This window comes from Phoca vitulina, unplaced genomic scaffold (assembly GCF_004348235.1).
Source record: "Phoca vitulina isolate PV1807 unplaced genomic scaffold, GSC_HSeal_1.0 scaffold40, whole genome shotgun sequence".
NCBI lineage: Eukaryota > Metazoa > Chordata > Mammalia > Carnivora > Phocidae > Phoca > Phoca vitulina.
Genome location: NW_022589743.1, coordinates 15078012 through 15097742, shown reverse-complemented (window position 1 = coordinate 15097742; position 19731 = coordinate 15078012). Strand labels below are relative to the sequence as shown.

Sequence of the window (19731 nt, the reverse complement as noted above, 5' to 3'; positions counted from 1 at the left end):
ATCCCATTCTGGCACTTGCAGCTTTTGTTTCCTTTCATGCTTTTGCAAAGTATGGCTCATGGCTATTTACATGTACACTGTTCATTAGGTAGCACTCTAAATGCCCTTTTTATTTTCCAACCACAGGAGGAAGCATACACACAAGAGCCTTCCTTCACTACTTTACATTCTACCCTGACATCTGGGTAATGCTGCCACGTTCCACTTCTAATTGTGCCGAGGCTTTTACTGAAGGGGTGCAGGTCTAAATTAGGGCAGACTCAAACAAAGCAGATTCAACTATGAGCAAGGAACCTGTTGTGCCCCGTGCCACATTCGGACAGCTGAGAGACACATTGCGGTGGTTGCTTTTTATCCAGTGGTCAGAGATTGATACAGATACAATCATAGCCCAAATCAGAAAGCAAAGAGCATAAGAAGGACTTTGAAAAACAAACTCTAAAACAAAGACATAGAGGTGTTTTATAATCTCTTATTCAACTGCACTTAAGGCAAGGTGTAGGGTAAACAGTTAGGATTTCCATCACCTTGTCTTTCTAGCTCTTATTGTCTTAACTTTTTTTGTTGTTGTTGCTTAACTTTTATAATTACGGGACCAATCACTGCCTTTGAGGCAGAATTAAGGGGACTCAAAGGGAGAAATTATTATATAGGCTGCTTTCATGAAGAGAAAGCCATATCTAAATTACCTTCCCATGGCCACCTGATCATTGGGATCCAAGGAGCTGGTCTTCCGTTCTATGAGTTCTCGAAGGAGCTATGGGAAAAAGGAAAGCAACTGATTTATTTATCATCTCCCAGCACCAAGTGACTTTAAAAGGGCACAGGAGGAATTCTGAATGGCATAGTGACAGCTCTAAAACTACAATCAATAAGGGACAACCCAGTGACAAGAGCATGACTGAATTCCCATTAACCCTTTCATATTTATATATCTTTAAAAAGGTGGCTATAGCAATAGCTGAGAACAGAAGTCCATTTGGAAGACTTATTGTACTGCAGTTCATTTCAAATGGATCAATGAGTGTGCAACATTCCCTTCACTGTTTTTATGATTAGTTTTGTCCACCTCATCGATACCATTGGAGAATCTTTAAAAGGTCAGGTGGGAAAGGCTGTATGGCAAAAAGGAAAATGCATCAGCTTCTCACCAATAGGATAATGGTACATGGTTAACTTCTGACCTATAACCTCCAATTGTCAGGAAGGTCTTCCTCAGGCAAAAGCCTTTATTACATATAATTAAAAGTGTGAACTTCATTCTCTTGCTTTCCATGGCTGGTACTCCACCATGCTTACTATGAAGAGATTTAACCACGTATGACACCAACACATTCACAGCCACGACAATTTTAAAAGGGATCCTGACAGAAATCATATGTGTGTGCTGCAAATACAACAGAGAGAACCAGTCTCTCTTCCCATACAACGAACTCCATGGGCACTCTGAATTACTCTCCTACTCTCCTCTTAGTCCTGGGCGGTCCACTGCATACGACCAGAGTGTAAATCTATACCTTTTACACAGACTTAAGAATTTGCACTGGATCTTAAAGTCCTTGGTGAAGAGAAGTAATGTTTAGAAGTTAAACATTAGGTAGGGGTGCCTGGCTGGCTCAGTCGGTAGAGCATGTGACTCTTGATCTCAGGGTCGTGAGTTTGAGCCCCACGTTGGGTGTGGAGCCTGCTTAAAAATAAAGAAAGGTTAAACATTAAAGGAAGAGAGTTTTAAATTATGATAATAAAACTGGATACATCTCTCCCATACAAGTGCTTTGGGCAGGGAAATAGCAACAGAGATTAAAATCCCAAAAGTCTTCTGAGAGAACTCTAAGGGGAGACACTAAAATAATCCTGCTCATCATCTGTCAATAATACAGATTTGACTTTAAAACTTGTTTCTTCACAAAAAAAAGGTAATGATTTTGTAGGTGAGGCATGGTAGCAATCTGTATTGCTGTATTTCACCAAATTAAACAGCTGAAGTCTGTGGGAGAATAGAGAAGGAAGAATAAATTCCTATGAAAGTAGTTCACTCTCTAATTTTCATTTGTTTATGTAAGTAGGCACTGGAAGAACTACAACAAATTTACAGAAATGTTCATTTCCATATAAGATGAATCTTTATTGCAAAAGGGAAAAGGGTATCTCAATCGCAATTAAAAACCCTCCTATGATGTTTCTTCATTTGCTTATTTTGGACATTATTACTACAGCAATTACGTTTAAAAATGCGGGGACCAGAGGCCACTGGTTTATTATCACTAGAAAACAGCCAGCTATTTCTCTACCCTGTTTATCTGATTGATTCCCAACATCTTTCTGGCAGCCAATCTATCAGTTTATCTCTGCTACTTCATCACAGTCACTTCTGGCAGCTAAATACAAGATCCAAATCCAGTGTTACACAGACAAACAACACAGTAAACCCGTGTAGCCCTGCTCCTCTGTAAACAGCTGCCCTGAAGGCTGAGCCAAAATGGGCTCCTGGTTCCCAGTCAATGTTCTGTCAGAAGCATGGCGGGGGCCGGGGGGGGGGGGGGGGGGAGGGGGGAGAGGTGGAGAAGAAAAACAGAAGAAAGAGAAGAAAAAGAAAATACAAAAAGGGACGGGAAACAATGGAGTGGCTGCATCTCATTGCCCTTACCTTGTTCCAGCCACAGAAGAAATTGGAACAACAGTTCCTGGTTTTCCTAATCGTTTCTGATCCCTTGAGACTGGGGCTGTCAAGGCCACTGGGAGCAAGTGCTCACGGAAGGCTGCCCCAGCACAACAGGGGTGATCCTCTTCAAGAAAGCCCCATATGCCCTTCCGGAAGGCTGGAAACTGGAGCCGCACGACCACCGTGGGTCTGTTATGTTTGCAGTGGTCCCGCGATTCAAACACCGAGTTGGTGCAGCATTTACTTTCAAGCACTCTGTACTTTCCATATTCTGGGCTGCATTATCTTTTTTTTTTTTTTAAAGATTTTATTTATTTATTTGACAGAGAGAGAGACAGTGAGAGAGGGAACACAAGCAGGGGGAGTGGGAGAGGGAGAAGCAGGCTTCCCGCTGAACAGGGAGCCCAATGTGGGGCTCGATCCCAGGACCCCAGGATCATGACCTGAGCTGAAGGCAGATGCCCAACAACTGAGCCATCCAGGCACCCTGGGCTGCATTTTCACTACCCAAGTGCCCTGCACAGCTACTCTTAGTCATTCGTGACAAGGAAGATGGTTTTACTGGTCAATCTGGCCAAGTCTACTTTATTCAGTCGAGTGTTGCAGATCCTGTTGTATGTAAGGTAGGAATAAGAAAGTAGCCAGAAAATACAAGTAAAGAAACTATTCCTGTGGCTATTGCTATTTCCCACAGCTAACACAATCAGTGGGTTTTAAGTTAATTAGAAAAACTGCTTTCAAAAAAGTTACTAAAAAATTAAGCTTTAGGAATATTGCTGAAGAACTTAATTTTGCTTCTCGGTTCAATTTTTATAGCTTAACTTTATGAATAAACTTTTCCATTAAAATACAGGTTTCTGTTACACTTATTGGAGCTTTTTATTTTTCGACAATAATGACATAATATTTGTAATTTTCTTTGTGACTCGGAAAATGGAGACACGCATGAAATTTTTTTGTTCTAGTCTGTTTTAATTCCAGGGTCAGCTCACAAAAGCTTGATTGTTTCTCTAGTTCTAGGGGAAAATCATAGATGTTAGGTCTCCAGGTCAGCCCACAAAAACCTATCTAACCCGTAACAACATACATGAGGAATAGCCCTGATGGTACTGTTCAGCATCTAATCAGCATTTGTAATACTTTGTCTAGAAAAATGCATGCCAGAATCAGTTAAAAATGGCAGATTGAACACATTAGTTTATCTCTTCTCCCTTCCCAACCCCTCTAAAAGACAGGAGAGGAATAAAACAAATGTATTAACCCACGAGAAAGAAGAGCAAGGGAGAGTTAATGAGAGCAGATTTTCATAAATTTTTCAAAGACAGTCAGGAGATGGAAGAGTAAGAGGCAGTTATCACCCAAGTGCCCAGAGGGAATAAAGGTGAGGGGGGACCTAATTAGGCCCACAGAGTCCCTGTGAGGAGTGGCTCTGGCAGCGGCGGCTACCACCGAAAAGGGAGAAGTGGGAGGGACAGCGCCACTGGGCCTCTCCACTATCCCACCAGTGACCATCCCCCCCCCCCCCACCACCAGGAGAAAAGAAGTTTTCTTCTCTGGAAAAACTGAGCCCCAGAAGCTCCAGACAGAGGGCTAGGAGGCACAGAAGGCTGGGATGAGGCAGAAGGGAAAGGCGCCATGCCGATCTCTGGGAACTTCTGCCTCCTTCCCTTACCCTACCCACAGAATGCCAGCAGCCTGACACAAAATCTCCCAGGCAGGAGAGCAGAGGAGTCTCTCGGAGAAACTGCATGGTTGATCCCTCCACTCCCCGGAAAATATCTCCAAGTTCTGCCCTTTGAAGAGTATTCCAAATAAGACGTTAGTTCACAGCGCAGTTATAGTTAAAGGAGCCAAAAAGCTCTGCTCAGGTTTCAGAGATACTCCGAATATTTTACTACTAAATATGAAGAGAGTTAAGGATCACTGGCACCTGAGGAAAGGCTCAGACAGACCAAAGCAGACAGAAGAGGGGACCGCAGAAAGCAATGAGGAAAACAAAAGAAACCTAAGAAAAGAAAGAAAGAAGAATGGATACCCTTAGAGAAGTGAAAAGAAGATACACTCCCATAAGAACAGGAGGATGTGAGAAAAGAGTAAAACAAGAAATTAAACACAAAACAGAAAAAAAATTAAATTTCAACAGAACTGGAAAATAAATGTACAAAAATCCTTCAACCATAAAACAAAAAGGCAAAAAGATAACATGCCCTTGCTTATTTGTAAGAGAAGAAAAAAATCTAGAGGACAATCCAGAATGTCAAACATCCGACTAAGAAAGGCTAGGAGGACATAATTAGAGAAACAGTAATGAAAATCTCCCAAATAGAAGGACAGGAATGAGCCTACAAAAATCTAGTACAATGAATGAAAAAAGACCTTTCCCAAGACACATCAGCATGAAATGTGGAACACTGGAAGTACAGAGAAGATCCTAAATACTTACAGAAAAAATAGGTCACATATAAAGAGGGTGACCGTATGTCCCAGTTTACCCCAGAGAGTCCTGGTTTACGCCTGTTGTCCTAGTATTCTTTCAGGCTAGTACCTCAAATGTCCCAGTTTTGGCAAGAAATTACATAGTCACCCTGCATATTCAGAAATGAAAACTAAGCGGGACTAGACATTTCAATAGCAATAACAAGTAGCGGAGGACTGCAGGGCAACGCCTTCAAAATTCTGAAGAAAAGGACTTTCGACCTCAAATTCCATACACAAAGGATTAACCAAGTATGAGAGTTACATAGAGACATCTTCACACGTGTAAAGAGACTCAACGATTTACTTTCCACGTGCTCCTTCACAGGAAGCTGTGCCTCAGTAAAATGAGTGCATACAGCAAGAAGGAGAAAGACGTGAGATGTCAGAAAACAGGTCTAACTCAGGTAAGCAGCAAAGGCAGGTCCCAAGACTACTGATGGCAGAAGCCCAGAGAGCAACTGTTCCAAAAAGGAACAGAGTCGAGAGCCCTAGAAATAAGGTCACCAGGGGAAAAAGGCAGAGGGAGGGGGTAAATGATAGGTTAGTTTATGTATTCAAGGCATTCGGTGTGTGTGTGGGAAAAAAATAGCAGGAGGTACATAGAACACTAAGCATATCTTTTGAAAACAGGCATTATTCGCTCTAGGAAAAAACAAGCGTGTAAGGAAATATAATCATAGTCCATTTACTTAGTCATAATATTATAAACACTGACTTTTCACAAAACTGTGACAATAAGTACACCAGAAGAACGGAGAACAGAAGTGTGGAGACAGAAAGTACAAAACGGCTAGCACCTCACTGCCGTTAAGGGAAGTCAAGAGATGATTTGATAAATGACTGAAATTGATACAATAGTAATATAAACATACTACTTGAAACCTAAATAAAGTACTGGAAGTTTTTGCCCTCCAAAACTTCTCAGCAACATAATACTTTACCATTTCTTAGATACTGCATGACCCAAGAATTGGTCAGGATTTATTTGGCAATGTCCAGAGTATACCGTAGTCCCCGCCTTATCCCCGGTTTTAGTTACCCGCCGCCAACCGCGGTGCAGAAGCAGATGACCCTCCTTCTGACGGATCATCAGAAGATCCACAGGAGCCTGACGCTATGTCACATGCCTGTGTCATTCCCCTCACTACGTCTCATCACATAGGCATCTTTTTTTTTTTTTTTTAAGATTTAATTTATTTATTTGACAGAGAGAGACACAGCGGGAGAGGGAACACAGGCAGGGGGAGTGGGAGAGGGAGAAGCAGGCTTCCCGCGAGCAGGGAGCCCGATGTGGGGCTCGATCCCAGGACCCTGGGATCATGACCTGAGCCGAAGACAGACGCTCAATGACTGAGCCACCCAGGCATCTTATCATCTCACATCATCACAAGAAGGGGGAGTACAGCACAATAAGACAGAGACCACATTCACATTTTTATTACAGTATATTGTTATAATTGTTCTATTTCATTATTAGCTATTGTTATTATTCTCTTATTGAGCCTACTTCATAAATTAAACTTTATCATAGTATGTATTTGCAGGAAAAATATGTATTTTGGGTTTGGTACTATCCATGGCTTCAGTGATCCACTGGGAGTTTTGGATCATATACCCTGTAGATGGGGGGGGGGGGGGGGCGGACCACTATAGGTATTCTGAAAAATCTTGCCAGTCTGCAAATTCACACTGAGAAATTTTGTAATTCCCACAGGGGAAAAAGGAGGATCAAGGATATATTGATTAAAGCCCTTATGAATATTTTTCTGCTCCCGAAAACAAAATATGGCAACACACTAGAAATAATACCAAGAACACTTATTTTGATTTGCTGATAATGTCAAGCAATTGTTAACAACTTTATTGAGATATACTTCACTTACTATATAATTCACCCATGCAAAATGTATATAATTCAGTGTATTTTGGTCAATTCACAGAGTTGTGCAATCACCACCATTTAATCTTAGAACATTTTCATTCCACCGAAAAGAAACCCCAAACCTATTAGTTACCATCCCCAGTAAACCCCACCCACATACTCCCATAGCCCTAAGCAATCATTAATCTTCCTGTCTTTATGATATGCCCCTTCCTGACATTTCATATAAATGCAATCATACAATTTACGGTCTTTTATGACTAGCTTATTTCACTTAACATGTGTTCTAAGGTTTATCCATGTTATAGTATATATCAGTACTTCCTTCTTTTTTACAGCTGAATGATATTCCATTGTATAGATACATATTTTACCTATTCATTAATTGAGGCATATCTGAGTTATTTCCACCTCATGGTTATTATGAATAATGCTGGTATGGATATTCATGACCAAATTTTTGTGCAGACGTGTACTTTCATTTCTCTCGGGTAAATATCTATGAGTGGAATTGCTAGGTCACATAGTAACTTTATGTTTGACATCTTGAGGAACTGCCAGCCTGTTTTCCAAAACAGGTGCACCACTTTACATTCCCACCAGCAGTGTTGGACAGGTCTGATTTTTCTACATCCTCGTCAGCACTTGTTATTATCTGACTTTTTGATTATAGCCATCCTACTGGGTATGAAATATTATTTCATTGTGGTTCTGATTTGCATTTCCCTGATGGCTAATGAGGCTGAGCATCCTCTTGTGCTTACTGATCATTTGTGTATCTTCTTTGGAGAAATGCCTATTCAGATGCCTTGGCCATTCTTTAATTAGGCTGTCTTTTTATTATTGAGCTGTAAGAGTTCTTTATATATTCTAGATACCAGTCCCTTATCAATGCCCATTCTGTGTGTTGTCTTTTCACCCTCTTGATGGTATCATTTGCAGTAGAAGAGTTTTGAATTTTGACATAGTCCAATTTTTCCTTTTGTCATTTGTGCTTTTGGGGTTGTATCTAAGAAATCATTCATGATCCACGGCCATGAATATTTACTTCTGTGTTTTCTTCTAAGAGTTTTATAACTTTAGCTCTTATATTATGATCCACTTTAAGTTAACTTTTGTGCATGCTGTGAAGTAGTGATCCAACTTCATTCTTTTGCATGTGGATATCCAATTGCACCATTTGCTGAAAGACTATTCTTTTTCCCATTGAACTGTTCTGGCACTCTTGCCAAAAAAACCAAGTAATTTTTTTTTTTTTTTTAAAGATTTTATTTATTTATTTGACAGAGAGAGAGAGAGACAGTGAGAGAGGGAACACAAGCAGGGGAAGTGGGAGAGGGAGAAGCAGGCTTCCCGCCGAGCAGGGAGCCCGATGCGGGGCTCGATCCCAGGACTCTGGGATCATGACCTGAGCCGAAGGCAGACGCTTAACGACTGAGCCACCCAGGTGCCCCAAAACCAAGTAATTTTTAAAGCATTTGGTTTTACGGCCACATATTCCCTGGCTTTCTGAATTTGTGACCTATAGTTATTGATTCCTAACCTTTCAGTCTTCCATGGTTCATAGCCACAAATGCTTGAGATGGAAAAAAGATTGGGGCAACCCTCTATTTAACTTACTTATTATTAGTCTAGCTGAGTCAGAATTTTTCAAACTCCCTCCCCAATACATAGACCGCATGGGAAGCAAGTGCAGTCAACTTCTCTTACATGTGTTTCAGTCCCTCTGTCACTGAGATACGAAAAGCAGACTCACAAGGCTTGGGTTTACTCTTCCTTCAGCTTCCTCTCTAGCTCCCACAAGAAATCCTCGTGAAGGGGTGCCTGGGTGGCTCAGTGGTTAAGCGTCTGCCTTCAGCTCAGGTCATGATCCCAGGGTCCTGGGATCGAGCCCCGCATCGGGCTCCCTGCTCGGCGGGAAGCCTGCTTCTCCCTCTCCCACTCCCCCTGCTTGTGTTCCCTCTCTCGCTGTGTCTCTGTCAAATAAATAAAATCTTTAAAAAAAAAAAAAAAAAGAAAAATCCTTGTGAAAATATATCTTTCTGCTCTGCCTCCTGCTTTACCACATTTTTTTTCTTCTCAGCTTCCCAGTCTTTCAAATTAACCCCCAAAAGAGTCACTTTCAATTTTTATATACTATATTTAAAGTATGTAAAAAAATAAATCTACATACAGTATAATTTCAAATAGTTGGGAAGGAGTTACTATAAATGCCTATAGTATAAAATTGCCATAAAGTAATCCACTCCCCATAGGTAACTAATTTTTCTGTTTTCTTTCCACATTGCCTATTCACTCCTCAACCAACTCTATAACACTAAAATTTTTGCCTCCATTGTTCTACTGAAACAACTCAAGCCAAGGTCTCAAGATCTCCATGTCTAATGGACATGTGTCATGACTCATCCTACTAGATTTCTTGAAGCAGCAAGTGACACTAGACATTCTCACCTCCCTAAAACACTTTCTTGGCATCTTTGAGGCATCTCCCTGGTTTTATTCCACAATCAGCCATCTTCTCTGCCCAAAATTACATGCTAACATTCCTCAAGACTCAGTTCTAAGCTGCCTTTTCTTCTCACTCCATATGCTTTCTCCAAGAGTTTCATTCTGTTCTCAAGACTTCAATGACCTAAGGGTTATCGCTGGAATTACTTTTCCTTTACATTCCATATCTAATCTGTCTCCAAGTCCTGTGTATGTGATCCACTCATTCATGAATCTGTCCATTTTTATCTATCTCCACTGCCTATATCCTACTATAGGCTAACATCATCTTCGTTCATTCCATAAATATGTATTGAGTACGCTGGGAAAATAATGAAAAATAAAACAGACATGGTCTCACCTGACTTAGTATGATTTCCATATATTTACTCTTGCCCCTCTTCCATTTTGCTCTCCTAATTATAGTCAGAGTAATATTTTTATTTTTATTTTTTGAGGGAGAGAGCACACGCACAAGAGTTGGGGGGTGGGGCAGAGGGAGTGAGAATCTTAAGTAGGCTCTACGCCCAGCGTGGAGCTCGATCTCACGATCCTGAGATCAGAACCTGAGTTGAAATTAAGAGTCATAGGCTTAGCTGACTGAGCCTCCCAGGCGCCCTGGTCAGAGTAATATTTTTAAAAATGCAGATACACCAGAGGATAAAATTCTTATTGCAGCCCCAAGGCTCAACAGTCTTGTCTGGTCCCTTATCTACCCTCTCCAGGCTAACCTTCCATCTCTGTGCTCCAGTCTCAACAGTCTTCTCTCTGCACCTGAAACGCTCCCAGACCTACTCCCATCACAGAACCCTTGTGCACAGGCGCTGCTGGGGGCATGCTTCCCTAACCATTTACCTGCTTGCACCCCACATCCTTCTCTACTCATTTGTTAATCTCAGTTTAATCATCTCTTCTTTAGGGAAATCTTTCTTAACTGCACCCTACACACACACACACACACACACACACACACACACACACACACACGGCTTTTGTTGTATTTAATTTACATGTTGTTAGTGGATTACCTGATTAATGCCTATCTCCTCCTCTAACCCAGAGTACCACAATCTACCTAAGCAACTGATGTCATTACCATTATCAGCAAACCTCCTTCCCAAACAATACTCTCCTTCTCACATGTTTTAGTAGGGCCCAGAGAAGTGGGTGGTTTGTTTTAAGTGGGTGAGAATTACCCTTTTTTTCTCCTTCATTTAATATATTGTTCTTGACTTATTCATTGATTTATTAATAACAGTCAACGTGCATGAATTAGGAAAATAAAACCAAGATCCTTGAAGATATGAATACATCCATGAGAGTTTATTTCCTACAGAGCTACAGAACTAGCTTTCTTTGTGCAATGCACCTCAGCATTGCAAATATGAATTGATCCATTTCCTTGCATCATCTCAAGAATTACCCTTTTTGGGGCACCTGGGTGCTTCAGTCAGTTAAGCGTCTGCCTTCAACTTAGGTCATGATTCCAGGGTCCTGGGATCGAGCCCTGTGTTGGGCTCCCTGCTCAGCAGGGAGCCTTCTTCTCCCTCTGCTTCTGCCCCTCCCCCCTGCTTGTGTGCACATGTGCATTCTCTAATAAATAAATAAAATCTTAAAAAAAAAAAAGAATTACCCTTTTTTAAAACCATCCCAAGAGTACTTGAATTAAAAAAACAAAAACAGAGTGCCTGGGTGGCTCAGTTGGTTGAGTGTCTGACTTTTTTTTTTCATTTTTAAATTTAAATTCAATTAATTATCATATAATGTATTATTGGTTTTAAAGGTAGAGGTCAGTGATTCATCAGTCTTATATAATACCCAGTGCTCATTACATCATGTGTCCTCCTTAATGTCTATCACCCAATTACCCCATCCCCTCACCCCCCTCCCCTCCAGCAACCCTCAGTTTGTTTCCTATGATTAAGAATCTCTTATGGTTTATCTCCCTCTTTGGTTTCGTCTTGTTTTATTTTTTCCTCTCTTCCTCTATGATCCTCTGTTTTGTTTCTTAAATTCCACATATCAGTGAGACCATATGATAACTGTCTTTCTCTGATGGACTTATTTTGCTTAGCATAATACCCTCTAGTTCCATCCACGTTGTTGCAAATGGCAAGATTTCATTTTTGATGGCTGAGTAGTATTCCACTTTATATATATACACCACATCTTCTTTACGAGTGTCTGACTCTTGATTTTTGGCTCCAGTCATGATCTCAGGATCATGAGATTGAGCCCTGCGTCAGGCTCTGCACTCAGTGGGGAGTCTGCTTGGGATTCTCTCTCTCTCCCCTTCCCAGTCCCTCTGCCCCTCCCCCTCTCACACTCCCCCACTAAAATAAATAAATATTTATTTTTAAAAAATATTTTATTTATTTGTTTGACAGAGAGAGACACAGCGAGAGCAGGAACACAAGCAGGGGGAGTGGGAGAGGGAGAAGCAGGCTTCCTGCAGAGCAGGGAGCCTGATGCGGGGCTCGATCCCAGGACCCTGGGATCACGACCTGAGCCGAAGGCAGACACTTAACGACTGAGCCACCCAGGCGCCCCAATAAATAAATCTTTAAAACAAAAACAAAAAATTAATGCAAATGAATTAAAAGATCTTCAATCACTTTTCATTCTTTTAATGTTAAAATGATGTAGATCTGTCCTCCCTCTTGGATCTCATTTCTCAAAGGAAAAAGCTGGTTCTTCTCAGAAAAAGAAGAGAGGGAACAGATCTTTTGTGCTTCCTCTAATCCATCTATACCCTCTTTCTGCAGTCTCTTTGAGATGGTCCTTTTATTGCAAAAAAAGGTGTCTTGACATCTTTATTATAAAAATCTGAATTAATTTCAATATAGTGTTTTTTATTTAAACATCTTTTATTTACAAAATACGTTTTTCAAATTCCAAATCTCGGATTTTCATCTCCCATTTTCTAAAATGCAATGATTCTAGATACGAGCTTTCATTATGTGAATATGTGTGCTGCATAATTCAGTATAAATGTAAATATCTGCTCATGAGTCAGTATAACACCATGGCCTTGGAGTCTGACAGATCTGGGTTCTGAATCCCAGCTATGCCCCTTACTAGCTGTGTAATCTGGGAGAAGTTATTTGACCTCTCCAGAGATTCAGTTTCCTCAACCATAAGGAAGTAATAATTTTATCTCATAAAAGCTGATTTGGTATTTTAGAAGATGATAAAGGTAATGCACTTAAGCAAAATTTAAGTATTCAATAAATAGAGATATTGTCAACATCAGATAACAATAATAACCCCCAAACCCCATTTGGGCAAAAAAATTCAACACCTTCCATAGCTAAATCACCACCACCACAGATGCTAACAATGAACAAGTACAATTATTCAGTTTTCCTTTCTACTGATTTTTGACAGTAGATTAGATATAAAATGAAGGAAAAGCAGAATGAAGAAAATGTAAAAGCACAGAAAATTCACAGAAATGGTAAGTCAATACTTGAGAAGTATGCTCTTGGTTGTAGGACTTTTCCAAACTGGACCATGATAAATTAGAGCAAAAGTGACCCTTTCCTTTATCATTTATTCCATTTGAACAACTAACTGCTATTCCCTTTCCATGACCTGCAACTCTGGCCACTATCCTCTGATCAGAAGATCCCTTCCACCTAGTAGCCCCACCCCACCCCAGTCTCACTCTATTAATGCGCTGTCCACCCTTCTTTGAAGGTCCGGATCAAATGCCATCTCCTTCTCCCTGCAGCCTTCTCGAACTCCCCCAAACTGTTATTTCTCTCTCTTCTGAATTCTTTCATACCCCCTCACCAAGCATGCTGGTTGTTTATATTTCTGTCATCTCCTGTGCCTGGCTGTAAGCTTCCCGAAGGCAGGGTATAGTCTGACTCAAATGCTCACCTCCCCCAGAACTCTGCACGCTGCGGTGCACACAGCGGTTATTCAATACCATTTCTAAAATGACAGTTATGTAGCAAGCATTCTTCTAGATCTGGTGATCAGGGATGAACAGCATCTAGCTTCTGCAATGGAAAGTACAATAATTACAGGAAGAGTAGTATAGAGAAGAATGGAGAGAAATCAGGATGTGTGAATAAAATCCAAGAAGCATCTTAATACTGACGTTACAAATAACCCACCTTTGGTTACTAAAATAAGAAAACGTATAGCTAGAGGCTACCATTGAAAGTCAGCCTGACTCTGCCTCGCTGCCCTTGGTCTTTAAGGATTTGATTAGTTTTTCCACTTTCTGATTCAGTGCTGCATCATGCCTCCACTCCAGAGCAAGAGCCAAGTAAGGCCTATGATTTGGAAGGGATGATAAATTCATTCACTGAATAAAGTAACACTGTTTTCTCAGCACAAGTTCTAAAATATTTCAAAGGCCATAATATTTCACTAGGCTTGGCCATTTGGATTAAAATTTATTAGTCAAAACAGAAAACTTTCTCATCAGATCCCATATATTCCATTAGGCATGATATATAATGTCTCCCAATGTCTAATTATTAACTGGGAGTGTAAGTAAATCACTATCAGTATTAGGCCCTGATATGTGCAGACAGGGTAAGAATTAAGCAATTCGAATGCTAAAGAACTTCTTTTTTTGACAGTTTGCTTTTCCTTTCTTTTTCTTACAAATAAAAAAAACAATTTTACAAGAATCAAGTGACAGATTTAGCCATTCGTCCTAATCCATACCAAACTAACAATGTACAGAGAGTTCTATTGTTCAGAATTTCCAGCAGTCCTCATTTCCAGTATTCTGCCCCTTGAACACCAGATGGTTATCCTGGTGTGTTTCTTTTTTTTTTCTTCTATCTTTAATAAAGGTGGGAAGAAGGCTTATATATCCTCTGGGACCCCAGCTCAGTCACTGACTATTTCTGGGCATTCCTGGGCAAAGTTTTTTTTAATGGCATCAAACAATATATCTTTTGTATTGGAAGAATAAGGAGGAAGTCATTCAGAACTAGAGAAAATTTTACTAAAAGGATGCACAAGGAAGAAACTGGAAGGGTAGTACTAACCTGTGCTCTGTAATGATGTCCTTAAGGGATGAAAAGCCCAGCTGAAACAAACTTCTCCCTGACTTTCCAACATTCTCCTTCTAGCATTTAGACTCCAATAATTCTTCGGCCCCACCAGGATCAATAACCCATTGATCCTGGCACCTTTGCAGCATCCTGCTTCTTCTCCTCATGTGCTTACTCTCCTCCTTCCTCAGGTGGAAGTGACTCCACAGTCCATCAGGATAATCACTCCTGGTATACACTCTCAACTCCCTTGCATGATGTGATATCTCTTTGTCAAACAGATTCATGATCCTTTGGGGACTGATGGGTCTTGGAATTCAGAATTTTGAGGATTTTAGGAGGATAAGACAGAGTATAAAACACAAATGCCGGGGCACCTGGGTGGCTCAGTCGGTTAAGCCGCTGCCTTCGGCTCAGGTCATGATCCCAGGGTCCTGGGATCGAGCCCCACATCGGGCTCACTGCTCAGCAGGGAGCCTGCTTCTCCCTCTGCCTCTGCCTGCCTCTCTGCCTACTTGTTCTCTCTCTCTCTCTGTCAAATAAATAAATAAAATCTTTAAAAAAATTTAAAAAAAATAAAATAAAACACAAATGCCCCAGCAGAGTCTGGGACAGCACCCTAAAGTCAAACACATGAATATTGCTGCAGCAAAATATATGAATCTTCCCCACTAGGTGGGATAAATAAAGCCTTACAGGTTTATAATAGCTTCGTGACCTTCCAGATCAGATGTTGCCACCACAAAAGTTTGCCAAACTTACCAAAACAAAACAAAAAACTGTGAGTTTTCAGAACTTTTTAAACTTCAGAAATGCAGTAAAGGGATTATGTACCTGTACTCCTTTGGCAAAACCCCCAACCATGTTAAATCTCAGTACCTGCATCCATGCAGGGCTGGAGAAAAAGACAAGACCATGGGAACTGGTGTCCCCCACTGTAAGTCATTAGCACTGACCTCACGTGGATTGACTTCAGTGCTACCTGACAATTCCCCAGTGGGTTTCTGCTCCACTCATTCTCCCACTCTGTCAGGGGACTCTGCCATACCTCCTCTTTTCTCAAACTTCCAGCCCCTGCCACATCTTCTCACTCACAGCTTCTTAATTCATAAAGTACAATGAAACAAGACAAAAGCACCCAGATGAGAATTTCCACATGCTTCCACTGTATCTACTTGCAAATGTACCCATATACTCTGCCTTCCCTCTAATACGTATGGATGAAGTGTCCGTCAGACCAAGCCCTCTTGACCTGAATACTCCCCAGCAATTCTTGCCTCTCTTCTGAAACATCCACTTTCCCTCACTGAGCCATTTCCATCAGCATACAAAGTACATCTCCTATCTTAAAACAAAACAAAACAAAACAAAACAATACAGTCTCTCCCAAACCTCCCCTCCCCCCTCCAGCTGCTCTATTTCTCTATTCTCGTTACAGCAACCCCCCCTGGACAGCTGTCTATATGCAGTATCTCCGATTTTTCTTTCATTCTTTCTTGAACCCATTCCATCATTCTACCAAAACAGTTCTTGTCAAGGTCACCATGACTCCCACATGCTGACACCAATGGTCAATTCTCAGTCTGTATGTCACTTGATCTGCAGCAACTGACATAGGTCACACTCTTCTTTTAAAAAGAAAGTTTTATTCAGATATAATTCACAAACTGGTACAATTCACCAATTTAAACTATATGATTCAATGGTTTTGTATATTCACAGAGTTGTGCAACCATCACCACAATCAGTTTTAGAATATATTCATCACTCCCAAAAGAAACCCATTACCCGTTACTTGTCACTTCCCATTTCCCTCCTATGACCCCCAACCCTAGGCAACCATTATTCCACTTTCTCTCTATACAGATGTGTCTATTCTGGATATCTCCTATATATGGAATCATAAAATATGTAGTCTTCTGTGACTGGATCTTTCACTTAGCATAATGTTTTCAAGGCTTATTCATGTTGTAGCAATTATCAGTACTTCGTTCCTTTTTATAGCTGAATAATACTCTATTGCATGGATACACCACATTTTGTTTATCCATTTATCAGTTAAGGGAGATTCGGACTGTTCTCTTTGTGGCTATTATGAATAATGCTGTGAATATTCATGTACGATGGGTGGGCATATGCTTTCATTTCTCTTGGATATACACTTAAGAGTGAAATTACCAGGTCATATGGGAACTCTAAGTTTAATGTTTTGAGGAACTGCCAAACTGTTTTCCACAGAGGCTGCACCAATTTATATTCCCACCAGCAATATTTTCCATATCCTTGTCAATACTTGTTATATCATCTTTTTGATTATAGCCATCTTAGTAGTGTAAGGTGGCATTCATTGTGCTTTTGATATGTATTTCCCTAAAGACTAATAATGTTGAGCATCTTTTTACTGGTCATTTAAATATCTTCTTTGGAGGGGTGCCTGGGTGGCTCAGCCAGTTAAGCGTCTGCCTTTGGCACAGGTCATGATCTCAGGGTCCTGGGATAGAGCCCCGCGTTGGGCTCCCTGTTCAGTAGGGAGTCTGCTTCTCCCTCTCTCTCTGCCCCTCCCCACCATGCTCACTCTCTCTCTCAAATAAATAAAATCTTGAAAAAAAATCTTCTTTAGAGAAATGTTTATTCAGATCCTTTGCCATTTAAAAAAAATTATTTATTTTTGAGAGACAGGGAGAGCAGGGAGACAGAGGCAGAGGAGAGAGAGAATCAGACACCCCACTGAGCGTGGAGCCTGACACAGGGCTCGTTCTCACAACCCCAAGATCATGATGTGAGCTGAAGTTAAAAGTCCGAGAACACTTAACCAACTGAGCCACCCAGGTGCCCCTGCCATTTTTTATTAGGTTATTTATCTTTTATTATTACACTGTAAGAGTGCTTTATATATTCTAGATACCAGTCTCTTACCAGATACATGATTTGCAAGTATTTTCTCCCACAAATATTTGTGGGTCTTTTCACTTTCCTGTTTTGCAGCACCAAAGTTTTTTATTTCAATTTAGTCAAATTTATCTATTTTTTCTTTTGTCACTTGTGCTTTTGAGGTCCTAAGAACCCATTTCCTAACCAAAGCTCATGAAGATTTACTCCTATGCGTTCTTCTAAGTTTTATAGTTTTAGCTTTTACATTTAGGTATGTGATCCATTTTGAATTATTTTTTGTGTAGGTGTGAGGGAGGGCACCAACTTCATTCTTTTGCATGTGGATATCCATTTGTCCCAGCACTATTTGTTGAAAAGACGGTTCGCTTCCCATTGCATTGTCTTGGCACCCTTGTTGAATGCCAACTGACCATAAATGTAAAGGTTTAGTTCTGTATTCTCGATTGTATTCCATTGATCTATACACCTAACTCTATGCCAGTACCACAAGATCTTGATTATTGTAGGTTGGTAGTAAGCTTTGAAATTAGGAAGTATGAGTCTTCCAATTGTTCTTTTTCAAGATGGTTTTGGCTCTTCTGGGTCCCTTGCATTTCCATATGAATTTTAGGATCAGTTTATCAATTTCTACAAAGAGGCAGCTGGGATTTTGATAGAGATTGTGTTGAATCTGAAGATCAGTTTGGGGAGTACTGCCACCTTAAGAATATTAACTCATCTACTCTATGAACATGGGATGACTTTCCATTTATTCAGGTCTTTTAAAATTTCTTTCAACAGTGTTTATAGTTTTCAGTGTACAAATCTTTCACCTCCCTGGTTAAATTTATTACCAGGTATTTTATTCTTTTGGATACTATTATAAATGGAATAGTTTTTCTTTTCAGATTGTTCACAGCTGGTGTACAGAAACACAACTGAATTTTTTTGTGTACATCTTGTATCCTGCAATTTTGCTGAATTCGTTTATTAGCTGATAGTTCTTTGGTGGCTTCTTTGGGATTTTCTTTTTTTTTTTTTTTTTTTTTTAAGATTTTATTTATTTATTCATGAGAGAGAGAGAGAAGCAGAGGCAGAGGGAGAGGCAGGCGCCCTGCTGAGCAGGAAGCCCGATGCGGGACTCAGTCCCAGGACCCTGGGATCATGACCTGAGCCAAAGGCAGATGCTTAATCATATGAGCCACCCAGGCGCCGTCTTTGGGATTTTCTATATATAGGATATATATATAGGATCATGCCATCTGCACATAAGAGATAGTTTTACTTCTTCCACTCCAATTTGATGCCTTTATTTCTTTTTCTTGCCTAGCTGTTCTGTCTAGGACCTCCAGTACAATGTTGAGTGTTAGTGGCAAGAGCAGACATGTTTGCCGTGTTCCTAATCTTAGAGGAAAGCATTCAGTCTTTCAGCATTGAGTAGGTAAAAGTGGGTTTTCACAGATGTTCTTTATCAAGTAAAAAAGTTCCCTTCTATCCCCAGTTTGTTTTTTATTTTTGTTTTTGTTAGCTGTGTGTTTTTATCATGAAAGGGCTAAATGTTTTTTTCTGCATCTACTGAGGTGATCATGTGGTTTTTGTCCTTATTCTATTGATATGGCGTATTACATTAATTGATTTTTGATGTTAAATGAACCTTGTGTTCCTGGGCTGAATCCCACTTGGTTATGGTACATAATCTTTTTTATGTGTTGCTGGATTGAGTCTGCTAGGACTCTTGCATCTATATTCATAAGAGATATTGGTCTGTAATTTTCTTTCCTGTGTTGCTTTTGTCTGGTTTTGGTATCAGGATGATACTGTATCTCCTCCTTCTTGAAACATTTTTATATGGAACCTGGGAAATCACTCTTCCCTCACTCTCTTAGCTTACCAGTTGCTCCTTCTCACTCACCTTTGCTGGTTGCCCTTCATCTGCCCAACCTCTAAATGTCTGAATGTCCCAGGACTCGGGGTTTGAATCAATTCTTTTTTTCTCTTGCTTCATTCTCTAGGTAATCTTGTTCAGTCTCATGGTATTAAATACAATCTATATGCTGATGGCTCTCAAATTGAGTCAAGCCCAAACTTTTCCATGAACTCCAAAATTATAGCTGTAACTACCTCTTCAACAACTCCATATGAATGTTTTGGAGGTAACCTAAACTTAATATAATTGATCAAAATCATTAAAGCTAAGACAGGTCCATGGAGGGGAAAAAAAGCTTAATAAAACCAAAACTAAGTTCCAGATTTCTCCTCCAAATTAGCTTCTCTCATTGTTTTTCCCCATCTCAGTAAATGGCAATTTTGTCCTTCCAATTGCTCAGGCC

At 40.3% G+C, this 19731-nt stretch overlaps 1 protein-coding gene across 2 annotated transcripts in view; it reads right to left on the bottom strand.

Annotated features, from left to right (window-relative positions):
• The window catches only part of AATF (apoptosis antagonizing transcription factor), a 99920-nt gene that overhangs the window by 33792 nt on the left and 46397 nt on the right, over window positions 1-19731 (bottom strand). Inside the window, exon 9 of one of the 2 annotated variants that reach the window (XM_032428592.1) lies at window positions 690-757. The exons of the other annotated variant lie outside the window; for it this stretch is intronic. Coding sequence (XP_032284483.1) covers window positions 690-757 — 68 coding nt within the window. The remainder of the gene's footprint in view (window positions 1-689; window positions 758-19731) is intronic. 2 annotated transcript variants of the gene reach the window in all.